This window comes from Dermacentor albipictus, chromosome 1 (genome assembly GCF_038994185.2).
Source record: "Dermacentor albipictus isolate Rhodes 1998 colony chromosome 1, USDA_Dalb.pri_finalv2, whole genome shotgun sequence".
Classification (NCBI taxonomy): Eukaryota; Metazoa; Arthropoda; class Arachnida; order Ixodida; family Ixodidae; genus Dermacentor; species Dermacentor albipictus.
In genome coordinates this window covers 81,426,535-81,440,630 of record NC_091821.1, presented here as the reverse complement: position 1 = coordinate 81,440,630, position 14,096 = coordinate 81,426,535, and the positions used below count along the sequence as shown (strand labels likewise).

Below are 14,096 nucleotides of genomic sequence, written 5' to 3'. Positions count from 1 at the left end.
ACAAGTTCCGTGTTTCCCAGCCGGAAGCGCGACAAGTTGTTGCCGCTTATTTATTGAAGACCGTTCTTATTTGTCCTCGCGCTGCTCTTCTTCAGGCCACTTACGGTGTTTATACTAAGGAGCGAGGATAAACAGCAGCCCGGCGCGTTCGCAGGAACTATCCGCTCACCTCTCTGTTGACGGCCGAAATAAGGCGGTCGATGTTGTCGAACCAGGACTCCGCTTTAGTGTACGCCAGATCACCTCCCATGGTCACCATCACGTTGCGTGTTTCGTAGTACTTGGCCTGCGCAGACAAAAGGGTGGCTCCGCAGGGTTTCCCACCTTTCGCTGCGGGGAGATCTCGGAGAGAGAGAGAAACAGCCCTCTGATGAAATGCAGAGAATTTTACTGGTGTATGTGTAGGCACCGACATGCTACTCTGCACAGATAAGGGCATCGCTGGAACAGGAAGGCCCTGGGGAGAAGAGGACGGCAAGAGCAGTGTGCACCTTCATTTGAATCTAATCCGCGCTTTCTTGCCCGTGCCCTGATTTTAGTGCAGTTAAGTGAGCGGACCTTGTGTTTACTTTAGTGCACCTATGTGACTGGACTTTCTGTTGCGGTGTTTCTGAGTTGACTTTCAGTTTTAGTGCGGCATTAGTATACTTGTGTGACTGGACTTTATGTTTTTATGATGTTGTGTTGACTTTCACTTTTAGTGTGGAACTAGTGTACTTATGAGACTGAACCTTGTGTTATTATGCTTTGGAGTTGACTTGTAGTTTTAACGCAGTAATGATTATTTTTTAAATTTCTATGGGAAAAGGAGTAGCCGGCGCCAACTAAAGGCGCCACCAAAATCTATCTACCATATAATGAAAAAAGAAATACAGAAGGATGAGCATGCATATATATATATATATATATATATATATATATATATATATTTCATTTCTCTTTTGTGGGTTTACGCGTTTTTATGGCGAATGGTGGACGTTCACATTTGTACTATTACAGTACACCCCCCTCATCTGCATAGAAGTTACCTTGGGTTGGGCCCCTCCGGAAAAAAAATCCTGCGTACGTGCCATATATATATACATATATATATATATATATATATATATATATATATATATATATATATACATATATATATATATATATATATATATATATATATATATATATATATATATATATATATATATATATATCAGGCACGTACGCAGGATTTTTTTTTCGGAGCGGCCCAACCCAAGGTAACCTCTATGCAGATGAGGGGGGTGTACTGTAATAGTACAAATGTGAACGTCCACCATTCGCCATAAAAACGCGTAAACCCACAAAAGAGAAATGAAATAATGTGTATGTTGCAGGTATATACGCCTGTGCGATACACCTCTCCTTTATTTGGCAAACAAGGAATTACGTCAAATGGACTTGCGCAGGAAAGAAGCGCAGGAAGAACACTGCCAAGAACAAGTAAAGAAGCCAAAATGTAAAATAAAGATTACTTTAGTAGAATACAACCTAAAAAAAGAGCACTTGGCAACGAAGGCACACAAATCGTGTGGGGTTGTGCAACTTCACCAGCCAGTCACAGAAGCAAACAAAATCGTGGTCGTGCGTCCTTTTCAAAATGACGTCCTACTTGACACCTCCGGAGCGCCTGCTGTTCTTGAATAATCTTTTCATCGACGGAAGCAATGAGGTGTGCAACAGACATGGACAAAGTGTATGGTGTCTGAGAATTTCACTCTTCAAAAGTCTGCGGTGCCGTTTTCACTGCTGAACCCGTTTTACTCATGAAACTTCACTGCCAACTAAAGTGAAACTTGACAATAAACAGTTGCAGCAAAGCAAGCATGTTATTTCAATTCAATAAATAATTAGCGTTTTCCCATTCCACATAACAGGCGAGGAAAAAGGTATAAAATTACGCGCTAATAATTTTACTTTTGTGGTTACCGCCTTATTTGGGTAACAGAAAAAGTTTGAAGTACGAACTATTTTCAGCCTCCCGGAGGAACAGTGGCTGGTGGTTATGGGGGCGTGGGCGGGGCTTCACTGCAGACTTAATTTGTATCCGACTATAGTAAATCAAACCGATCATAATCGCGGTAGAAGGAGGGCAAGGGCGGCCAACCTCCTTAGGCAAATACACAATGATCAGCGACAGGTCAGCTTTGTGGATGCCGCTTCTTGTAAGGGACGTCAGGCGTTCACCATCGTCACTGTTGATGGTCGCCAAGGAATCACCAATGCTGCCTCGGTTCGGACGAGGGACTCCGAAATAGCTGAACAAATGGCTATTGCACTAGCCCTGCTAGATAGCTCACGGGATGCCATCTATAGTGATTCAAGATCTGCAGTCAGAGCATTTGAAAAAGGCACCATTTCCAAACAGGCCCTCAGACTTCTTGGGGGCAAGGCAATCACGCACCACTTCATTTATTGGTTTCCGGCACATCAGGGTCAGATAAAGGGTGCTCCTCCCAACCTCAATGAGTCGGCTCACGGGTCTGCGCGTGAACTTGCCCACCGCGCTACCCTCGACCAATCGGAAGCCGACTCACTAGAGAACAGGGACACGCCCTCCACCTACAACGAGATAACTAAACACTACTATCTCAGCCGTAGAACCTACTTTGTTCCTCATCCGCGCCTCAATAGAGCTCAAGCATTAACGCTCCGTCTACTACAAACGAATACCTATCCGAATCCATCGCTCTTAAATAAAATCTATCCTCATACTTACACCAACGCTACCTGCCACGATTGTGGAGATATAGCCACGTTAGACCATATGCTCTGGCGGTGTGCTCGGTCACGCTCTATCATCGCTAACAGCTCGGCCAGATGGGAGGCGGTTCTCCGCAGCCCTCTTCTGGCTGACCAACTCTGGGCTGTCCAGCAGGCCCACGATGCGGCCGAGAGGCTCGGCCTTCCGGTTCCCACGTGGGAGCGGCCCGCTTCGTGAAGACTCACGATCTGCAGGACTTTAATTAATAAAGTTTTACCATACCATACCATAGTAAAGTTTTTTTAATTAGCTCTGGGAGAACTATAGAGAAACCTGTATTTGTGTAACCGCCACAGTTCTTTTGGGTCCCTCGTTTATGCTCTACCAAGTTAAGTGCCGCAAACGACTCGTATTGTTATTTGGGAAGTTAAGTACCGATGCGTGGCTGCCAGTCCAGTACAATCTCTTAGGACGCAGGACGCTGCAATTCTAGACATACTGCGCCCACCGCGGAAGCTTAGAAAGCCACTTACATAAGCACAGCAGAGAAGTGGCTACGTCAGGCGGCTCGACTGATAACTGTAGAAGCGTCATTCAAGACACACGGAATTGTTCTCCACTTCCGGCGGTGTTTTCTCTACTTCCTCTTTAAATAAAGAGACGTTGATCTATAAATATTTTCATAAACAACGATAGCATTTGTTAACTTTCGCTTTTTCTTTCTGTTTGGCTGTTGCCTCGGTTGCCGACAATGGATTCCTTAGTAGATAACTTAATTTCTCAACGCCTTGCGACACTTGTTTCCAGTTAGCAATTTCGCACGAAAAGTGCTTTACAATTAGGCAAAAGCCAGATGAGGTAACGGATGACATTCATGTTGCTTATGGATGTAACGGTTATTGCAGGGTTTGATGATGGACGCTGTTTCGCATTATTTTATTTTTCACCTTACCTAATCCATATCGCGGGTATATGGTTCCGAGAATCTATCAGCGTCGCGGCGAGCCGTTACTCGAAGAAATAATGAAGCAAAAGGAAAAGGTAAACCCATGCAATTGGCGTTTTCTCTGGCCGAAACTCGTTCCACGTGCATAAAGACGAGCTGACCAGGAATCGAATCCCTCTCTAGGTCCCTGGATGAGCCTAAACGAAGAAGGTTGCACTAACGAAGCAACAGCGAAGCGCGTGACCGTCGAAAAGATAGTGACAACTGAATGCATCTCGAGTTAATAGCGTGAGCACCGAATCGATGAGGACACTGGCCATCACACCTCAAAAGATGCCGATAATTACCACCATCCAAAAGGAGTGAAAAAGGCAGCAATATGTTGACCGCCGAATAGCTGTCTAGTTTCAACATTGATTTGGCGGCGCTTAGGGATGTGTGTGAGAAGTGGTGGCGGGGAGGGGGGGCCCAGGCCCCCCCTTGGGTACGTGCCTGATATATATATATATATATATATATATATATATATATATATATATATATATATATATATATATATGTGTGTGTGTGTGTGTGTGTGTGTGTGTGTGTGTGTGTTTGTGTGTGTTTGTGTGTGTATGTATATTCGGGGGGGGGGGCTTACGAAGCTTCAGCCCTCCCCCCCGAAATTTTTTCGTGCTGTCCATGCACAACCGACCAAAACCAACCCCCCGGCACCGAATATCATTCTCGATTTTGTCTAGAATGTCCTTTTTCAGCGCGTAGATTTCAGCGCGTACATTGCCAACTCGGGCTCGATTTCGCAGCAACGCCCATGCAACGGCAGTCACATAACTCAAGGAGCACCATCCTGAGCACAGTTTCATGGGCGTCTTCATGGCGAGTGGGCTCGTCGCGGCATCTCGCGGAGGCCGCGGAATCTATAGAGCGCAAGGATTTCAATTCCGAAACTTTATGGGTATAAAGTTCTCAAACTTTCGATGCGAAATGTGCATTGACATTTCCAAAGTCGTGCTTTAGATTTTCAATTCCGGAACTTTGTGGATTTAAAGTTGTTATAAACATCTGACGCCAAAGGTGCATTGACTTTTCTAAAGTCGTACATCAGACCATACAACGAGACAAGCCAAATCAACACACTATCAGACAAGTTGACAAAGCACGCAGCGAGGTCTGATGAGGCAAAGCGTTGTGGTGGTCCATCTGTGCCGTCATGTCACAGAAAAAAATATAAACATTTTTTGCGCCTTCGCCATAGCATCCATGCTTAGACACTGAAGCCATCAAAGGTAACTACGTCCTTGTTTATTTTTCTACTTTGACTTTAATTCGCGAGCACACGTTCAGCCTCTTCAATTTTCTTGTTCTCGCTACCCGCGGGCTCCCAGAGTCAGCCAGAGCGCATGCGTCCTTCTCGTGTTGCCCCGACCACCGCGCAGCGCACTGGGGCGCGCGTTCGTTTTTGTCTGGCCGAGCGGATTTTCGCATGGCAGAGTTATGGACGCCTTCTGGCTAGCAGACGAGAAAAAGAAACAATGGTCACTAGCCGCCATCACGTCGCGGGAGTCGACGTATTCTAACGCGTTCGATTGAGTGCAACCGGTCCGGAAAGTCTTGTCTCGCCGGTGTAGGATGCCGAGCAGTGTGCGTATGGTTCCCTGTGGACCAAGCGTCTCACGTTTTCTTCGATATTCCTTCGGTAGCCACATTAGGTGTCCAAAGTAGGCATTCGATTGTAGCCAACATGCTTTCCTTTGCGTTTCTTCATTTCGGTGTCCCCGTTCCACAAAAGAAGAAGACCTTGTTGCGGCGTATACGCCGCAACAAGGTCTTCTTCGAATTGTCGCATGGTGAAAGTTCGATTTTGTTACTTATTATGCGGAAAGCCACGGGACGCTTCAGTTGCCGGATACTCTTATATTATTGCGATAGCAATTATCTGGACACTCGGGGCGCATTCCAGCCGTCGCCATCATGTTCCGTATAAAGTCCAAGGACGATAACATTGTGACCGCGCGACGCACGCTGTATGTGTAAGTGAGAGCGGGGGGTAAACAGCCTGGTGTCGTGAGGTTTTTGACAGCTGAAGGAGTTTCCCAAAAAGAAATTAGTCGTCATATGGCTGCCGTGTGCGTTGAACATTGCATTTCATTGGCCACTGTAATTCATTCGAGGAAACGTTTCAAAGAATGACGTGAAATTTGCAAAGACGATCCACGACCGGGCCAAAGCCACCGTGTAATCACCCCCAACGCAATTGCAAATAAGGTTGCTGAGCTGATTATACAAGAACGGAGGATAAGCACCGATGAACTGGCAGAGCGTGTGAACATCAGTCATGGTTCGGTTCCCACCATAATTCGTTAACATCTCGGTTATCGGCTCTTGTGCGCGCAATGGATGCCAAAGGTTTTGAACCACCGCCACAAAACGGTGAAGTTCGGCGCTGCCTTGACTCATCTGATCCGGTATCACAATGAGGGTGACGACTTTTTCTTTGCAGTTGTGACCGGGGATGAATCATGCTGGCACTACTACGAACCTGAAACACGACGGCAAAGCTTACAGTGGAAACATTCGAATTCACCACCCCCAGAGAAAGCAAAGGCCGTCATTTCCGCCGGAAAGGTAGTGTTGACTTTTCTTTTCCATCGTCAGGGGCCATTACTGACAGAATTTGCTAAACCTGGAGAGACTATCAATCGTTTCCGGTATTGTGAAACGCCGGATCGGCTGCGTGTCGCAATCAAGAACAAACTGCGTAGAAAACTACGTAGAATTGGGTCATCTTGTTCCACGACCACGCCCGTCCCCACGTCGTTGATGCCGTTAACACTAAACTGGCAAAGTTCAAGTGGGAAACACTGAAACATCCGCCATACAGCCCAGACCTGTCGCCTTGCGACTTCCTCATTTTGGGGCAATTGAAAAAACAGCTCAGGGGAAGCAGATTATGTCGGACGATGACGTGAAAGAGTCAGTTACACAATTTTCGAAGCAGCAACCCAAGGAGTTTTACGAGACGGGTATCACGCGACTCCTTAGTCAGTGAGACAAATGTCTAAACGCTCATGGAGACTTCTTTTAAATAAAGTACTCCGTTTGTCATATATTCGCTTTGGCTCACTTTCATTTGACTCGCGCTCGTATATTTTGCAGAACTCCTGCTTTCTATATGTGCTCTCCGTTGCGACTATAATTTCGTTGCAGTTGCAATACACGACCGGTGACAGCTGCTCCTGCGCAATACATTGGAACAAATGGCAGCGTCATTGAGATTTTTTCCTGGTCGTTGCATCTGTACAAAAATGTAAACAAGGTTCTTGACTGACAAAGCTTCGTTAAAACATTTGTCCTGAACTTGTTCATTTCACGACTTTACATTTTTCATATCAGCGGCATGCGCTGCTTTGCCGGTTTCGAACTGATGTAGTTCTAAAGTCCCTGTGATATTTTCTGCACTTATTAAATAGAAAAAAAGCACGGAAGCCTTGATGTCAGTTATTTGGGGCACAATTTTTGGGACATGCGAGTATATTCTTTTATGAAAAAATACATATTTTACTTCTCTTGACATTGCGTAGCGTCCAAGAATTCGTTTGCAGCATCTTTGGCAATGGAAATGCAGTTGTTATTTATGTATTGATCCCTCGACAAATTCTGCAAGGAGGAAGCCGAGGAAACCGAGCGCCCCCCCCCCCCCCTCGAACAACATTTCTGGCTACTGCATTCATATATATATACATATATATATCCATGGCATGTGCAGGTTAGACAAAGGTGATGGTATTGTTGTATAGGCCAGAACTTGTTAATTAAACCGCTGTCCTGAAAGAATACAAAACTTTAATTGAAAGCTTGGCGTTGCTTTGAATAGGACGGCGTAGGACCTAATATATGCTCGCTTGATCTAGGGATTCTGGGGAAGCAGACACCATTCCGCGAAAACAACACGTCCTTTCCTGTCTGTAATGTGGACAGAAAAGTTCGATGTACATTCAGCGCAAGTCTCGTCGATATTGTGTTCATAGAAGTGGAACGAAGGCGCACAGTTATCGTGCGCGATTCTATAGGAGCAAGATTATTATATTCGTGGATACGCTTGTAAACACCAATCTTCTTTTTGATTTCGCCTTTTAATCGAATACGACTTGCGCGTACCGTGGAAGTGATGAAAAACGGGCGGCGAAGCGCGAGCTACGTAAGTCGAGAAAAAGATGGTGCTTCGCTTTTGGGGCACGAGTGGGACTCGATCCTTACCACACCGCCCATTTAATCATCGTGCATAAGGAGAAGAGAGAGCGGAAGAACTGCAGATAAACAAGGAGTGAGGACGCGCAGTTATTGCTTTTTTTTTCTTATTTTCTGTGGGTGCGTGTGCCGCTGCAAAAAAAAAAAAGACAAGGAATAATAATTTTGGAAACACGCATAAATCATATAGATCGCGCAAAGCTGCCTGCGTTGTTTGGGAAAAAGAATTTCACAAGCATTCCCTGATTCATCTGGAATAATGAAACTGCCGCGTTCATACGATATTTTAGGACGCTCGGTTTTTCGAGATTTCGAGAGTTTCAGTGTTAAAGGAGACCACTAAATAGTTTCTACAACAAAACACTGCGACAAAACTGTTTTTTAGCGAGAAAATGTGGCAGGAAAGGGTGGAACGGCTTTAAGCTCAGCGAGGCACTTTTCTAATACTCACGTATTCCCTGACGGTGTCAATGAACTGTCGAGCCCGCGTCCTTGCATTGTAGGCCTGAAAAAAAAAAGCCAGAGGATGATTGTGCCACAATAACTGCCACGGCTTTAGAGGTGAGGCCGCATGCACGAATGCGAACGCACAGAAAACTGATGACAGATACTCACATTATGCATTCTTTAAAAGGAAAAGAAAATGCTCTTCAAGTGAAGATGCATGGTCTTGTGGTTCAGAGTACATCATGCACCAAGAATGAGGCGCACACAGCATCTCACAGTTTCAGGAATATATAAATAACGCCCACATGTCCACATTTTTATCGCGCAGCAGTGTCAGGTAGATATTTATTATCGTTTTTTTATCTCTGCTTACCAACACTCAGACCTCAATGTTAGTCCTCGGTACGTTACATATTCGATTGATTGAATGGGTAAATAAGTAATTAATCAAATAATCAATTAGAATAAATTATTGTATACATGATCAATTAATTAATTAATTAATTAATTAATTAATTAATTAATTAATTAATTAATTGGTTAATTGATCCGTTAAACAACCAGATACTTACTTGATTAATTATTTGTTTAACTAATCACTACTTAATTAAATACGCATTTGAAGAATACATGAATCAATACTTCCTAGATAAGCTATTTATTTAAACAATTACATAATTGACTCATTCCTAAGAAAGGTGCTTTATTAATTATTTGTTAATTAATTTAAGCGTTTCGAAACTGTACAGGGGATTATGAGTGACGCGATAGCGGAGCGCTCCAGATTTACTTTTACCAGCGGGTTTTCCTGAAAGTAACATAAATCGAAGTTCGCGAAATTTTTTTGCATCTCCGCCCCATCAAAATCGCAGTTAGGAATCGAAACCGCGGCCTTGTTCTCCTCGCGAGAACGCCGCCACTGAGCCACCGCATGCAGTGTGTGGGAGAATGTGGACTGGGCCTTCAGGTGTTTGATTTGAACTCTATATGTCACTCAAATGTGCGAACAGAAGTAAACCAAGATTTGGGGCGCTGACGCTGTTATGTCAGTGCGATTACCGCCATATTACTTAAACCAGATTGCTTTGAAATTCGATTTAACTTCCTGCATTTATCATGCCGCTGCCCACTTCTAACGTCCTCTTATCTGCTTATTCACCGGTTGGTCACTCATATCTGGGCCCGTATTCACAAAACGTTCGCACGCTAAAAGCGACCATGCCAGTTAATAGCGATGTAAGACATATTATCAGCGAAGGCGATCAGCCAATGAAAAATAGCACGTACGAACAAAAAGCTTTGTGAATTCGGCCCCAGGTGATTATCTGGCATTGAGAACGTAGCTCGATACAATACGCCGAAACGTTATGTTGAAATCAGAGAGATACGCATTTCGTAATATAAAAGAAAAGAACAGGTTACGTAGCATATTGAATCCTTCTCAAGGGTCATTTCATGCCAAACGCACCAGACATAGACCTCGGTCATCTCTAAACGTTATTGAGAGACATAAATAAATCCAGGCGTGTTATCCCCATGTATACGCATTCTCAACATATCTTGCCTGACAAAAAATTCATGGCATGAGCACCTACAAAAAGACATTTTAATGATTAATACAAAATATTTTCTGCGTAAAGAAGGAGTCAATTTTGACAATCCTTGTGTGTGTTTGCGTTATTTTTTATTTTCTTCTATATAGTCGGATGAAAAGCAATCGCCCCTTCACAGAAGAAAAAGTTCTAGGACAATGATCTAGACGGGTTTCGGAACTCAAGGCCTTAAGGGCTCTGCTGAAGTTTTCAAGGACCTGTGAATTGGTAGACCGCCTTTGAATTTTGTAGCGAGTAGCATCGCGTTACTGTGTGATCTTTTCTCGATTCTTTTTTCTCTTCTTTCTTCTTTTATTCCCTTTACCCCTATGCCCAGCACAGGGCAGCCAGCCGGTATTTACACTGGCTAACCTCCCTGTCTTTCTTTTCCTTTTGTCTCTCTACCACGTGGGCCAGATTTTATTATCTCAACAACTGTGTTATGGCCTTCACACGTTATGGTCGAATGGAGTGAATATGAAGAAATTAGAACCAGTATGTTTCCAGCTACACTTTTTCACTAATGAGGAAAATAGTAATGTCAACAAAAACACAGCACCAACGGAAAACATATCTTCTACTTTGTTGCATCATAGGCAGAACGACAGGGACACAGAAAGGCACATTAGACAAACAGCTGTGCGTTTCTGTGACCCTGTCGTTCTGCCTGGACTACACAACAAAGTAGAAACTGTCATGCCAACAAGGCTCATGCAGCTACGCCTCATTGGGAAGCAGTCTTCTTTTTTGTTCTTGTTTTTTTACTTCGAAGACTTAAAAAAGAAAGAAGTCCGCAGTAGTTATTCGAATAACGCCACTATACATTAATTACGCGTCCAGGCGGACATCATTTGCTAGAAAAAATAAAGCAATCTATTCACAAATTAAACTAATTACATTGATTAACTTCCTAGTTACCAACTTTGAGGCACATTTTTGGATTGTAATGTTGAAGGGAATCGCCATAAAGGTCCGTTCTTAAACATTCCAAAACGGTCATGTAAACCGAGGTCTAATCGGCGTTAAATTATCTGTTGAACGTACCTGATTACGCGCGCAGCACTGCAAAGCGCAGCTTGCTATGCAGCCCTCCTGTGACGTAGCTGGGCGGCGTAGCAAGAAGCTGCCGTCGCACTTCCCTCTTCCCGCGACCTTACTCCGGTTGACGCTGTGCGCAACTCCCGGCAGGATGCATGTTCGGCCGCAGAGGTGAGACGGACCAGCGTTATCGAGACGTATGGCCCAGCTTAACCTTTTTCGCAACCCTGCCACGTGACAGGAGGTTTGCACCGAGACCCGCGTATTCGCAGTGTTACGTGCGTAATGAGGTCAATTCAGCTAACAGTTGAAGGCCAATTATTCCGGTTAACATAGCCGTTTTAACACGTTGGAACATGAAACTAGACTTTTGTGACAATATCCTTCAACTTTACGATAGAAACATGCGCCGTAAGGTTTCTAACTAAGAAGTAATTATTGTAGTTAGTGTAATTACTGAATTGATTGCTTCGGTTTTCCCTAGCAAACGATGTACGCCACGTACACATTCATGTGTAGTGACGGGATTCGAGCAACCTTTGAAGCCTCTTTTTCTTTTCTTTTTAAGTGCTCGAAATAAACAAAACGCCATATTATGCGGATCAAATTATTTCGACACGCAGCAAAATTGGAACTCACGCGAAAAACTACTTTGACGTTTGAACGAAAATTATGACTTGCGTTCAGTCATTAATTGCGTGTACCACTTTGGGATGTGTTGTATTTTGGATTGCGACTTATTTTACGTTTGCTGACTAATTTCGGCGCTCCAGCCGACCAATTCAAACTGTCGAAACCTAGCTACTTCGAAGGAAGTGTACGTGCATTTAACTCGGTCTCCTGTATAACGTATAAGGACACACCCGTTTCAACTAGAGTTTCACACGTCTCCCACGCGTTTATATCCGCATGCATGCGAATTAGGCACGTAGACCGAGCGGCACGGACATTATGAGAGACGAGATGTTAGGTACTTCACTTACCAGTACGTCCGGGTCGGTGTTGCAGCTGTACTTGTCGAAGCAGAAGCCCCTGGGTGGCATGTAGACATTGGGCAGGATGGACGCGAACAGGTCTGCGCTGCTCCCTGCGTAGCGCGCTTGGTGTTGCCTGTTTCACATATACTCCGTATAGAGTGTTTAGCACACAAGAATACCGCTAACGTAGCAGACAATCGTTGTAATTGCTTACGACAACCGAACCCGCAAAAATGGGTGGGGGGGAGTCAAGCGTGTCGTGCGGCATGCTAACTGTATGTAGACTCTAACACTGCAAAGCTACAGCGGCTTCACTGGCGCTGATTTTCGTGCTCCTCTTCGCAGCTTCTGCACGGTTTGTGATGTGCAGTGATTTGCATGTTTATGCTTTGTGTAACACAGAAAGGAAGAATCACAGCGTCTGCGTGACAGCGCATGATCCTATAGCAAGCAGTTCGTGCGCTTTCGGGGAAAACACCGCTAAACGTAATCCTTCGTGAAGTGGCCTTCATTTCGTCGCGACATCGAAAGGAAACAATAAAATGTGTTAGTCTGATCCAGCTCTTTCAGTGATCTCCGTATGAGTTCTGCGAGAAGAAAAGATAGAGAGAAAGAAAGAAAGAGATGACTTTCCATCAGAGGAAGTGAAAGAAGAAGAAGAAACTTTAGTAAAGAATAGTCCGGCAGTTCTTGATGTGGTGGCCTCAGGTGACGGCTCGAAGTTCTTGGACTCGAGCGGCATCTTCGGCTTGCCGGACGGCCCAGAGCTGGTCTGCCAGCTCTGAACTTCTGATAGCCGCCTCCCAGCGGCGGCGACGCCTACGGAGAAGGTCCCCGGCGGCTCCCGCATCCGGGGCGGCGTCGGGAAGAACGGAGCTCGAGCCTTCTACTCTGGCAACAGCCGCGATTATGGACGCGTCGCCAACGGAGCTGCTTTGATTACCGTTGTTGCCGGTACACTCCCAGAGCATGTGTCGCAGCGTTGCTCTGCGTCCGCATGTTTTACACGCGTCTGTTGGGTACAAACGCGGATAGCAGTGGTGTAAGATAGCGGGGCTAGGGTAGGTGTGTGTCTGGAGCAAGCGTAACGTCACGGCCTCGTTCCTGTTCAGTTTATCGTGTGGTGGCGGGAATTTGCGTCTTTCGAGTCTGTAGTGTTGGGTGAGGTCTCTGAACGTGGTTAGGCGATCGCCCCACGCCCAGTGTGTTTCTTGTTGCTGTGTTTCTGTTGTAGTGTCCCGATCCGGCAGATCCGATGCCCCGCTCTCGGGGGCGGAGGCGGCCACATAATCAGCGGCGGCTCGGCGTGTGAGACCTCGAGCCGTGGCGTGGGCCGCCTCGTTTCCCGCTAGCGGAACATCGGTGTGTGCCGGGGTCCAGAGGAGGAAGACCGCAGAATTTTGGGGTTGCGAGGGCGAAGACGAGTCCCCGTCGTCAGAAATTCGGAGTATGCGGGCCGCTTCCCGCGAGACACGACCGCGCGCGAAGCCGCGGATTGCCGCCTGCGAGTCGCTGATCACGATCGCAGCGTTCGGCACCGCGACGAGCGCTAGGGCTATCGCGGCTTCTTCGGCCGCTTCCGTGTGTCCCGTGGTCACCGTGGCGCTCGCGAGGCACCTACCCGAGCGGTCTACAACCGCTATCGCGTGCGCGCTTCTCCCTCCTCCATATCGCGCCGCGTCTACGTACACCGCCTCGTTGCTGTTACCAAACTTCTTCTCAAGGTCGCTTGCTCGTTTGTTGCGTCTCCCGGCGTGGTGCGTCGGGTGCATGTTCTTGGGAAGCGGCGGGATGATCAGGCGGTCGCGAACAGAGGCGGGAACCGCCATCTTTTCTCCATGCTGAGTGTGGTACGCGATGCTGAGCGACTCGAGGATGCATCGACCTGCCTTTGACCTGGATAATCTTTCGTATTGCGCAATGTCGTGCGCCTCGATTAACTCGTTGAGAGAGTTGTGAACTCCGAGCTCTAGAAACTTGTCGGTGCTCGCGTTGAGTGGAACGCCGACCGCCCTCTTGAAAGCCTTTCGGATCATGCATTCGACTTTGTTTTTTTCGGACCCGATCCACCTCAGGTAGGGGGCAACATACGTTATGCGGCTTATCGCGTACGCCTG

General features: G+C 46.0%; 1 protein-coding gene across 1 annotated transcript in view; it reads right to left on the bottom strand.

Moving 5' to 3' along the window:
• Positions 1 to 14,096, bottom strand: part of LOC135907441 (lysosomal alpha-mannosidase-like) — a 99,299-nt gene that overhangs the window by 54,303 nt on the left and 30,900 nt on the right. Inside the window, exons 7-9 of the mRNA XM_065439124.1 lie at positions 11,986 to 12,089; positions 8,377 to 8,430; positions 170 to 286 (exon numbers count right to left, since the gene is read on the bottom strand). Of these exons, the coding sequence (XP_065295196.1) occupies positions 170 to 286; positions 8,377 to 8,430; positions 11,986 to 12,089 (275 nt within the window). The remainder of the gene's footprint in view (positions 1 to 169; positions 287 to 8,376; positions 8,431 to 11,985; positions 12,090 to 14,096) is intronic.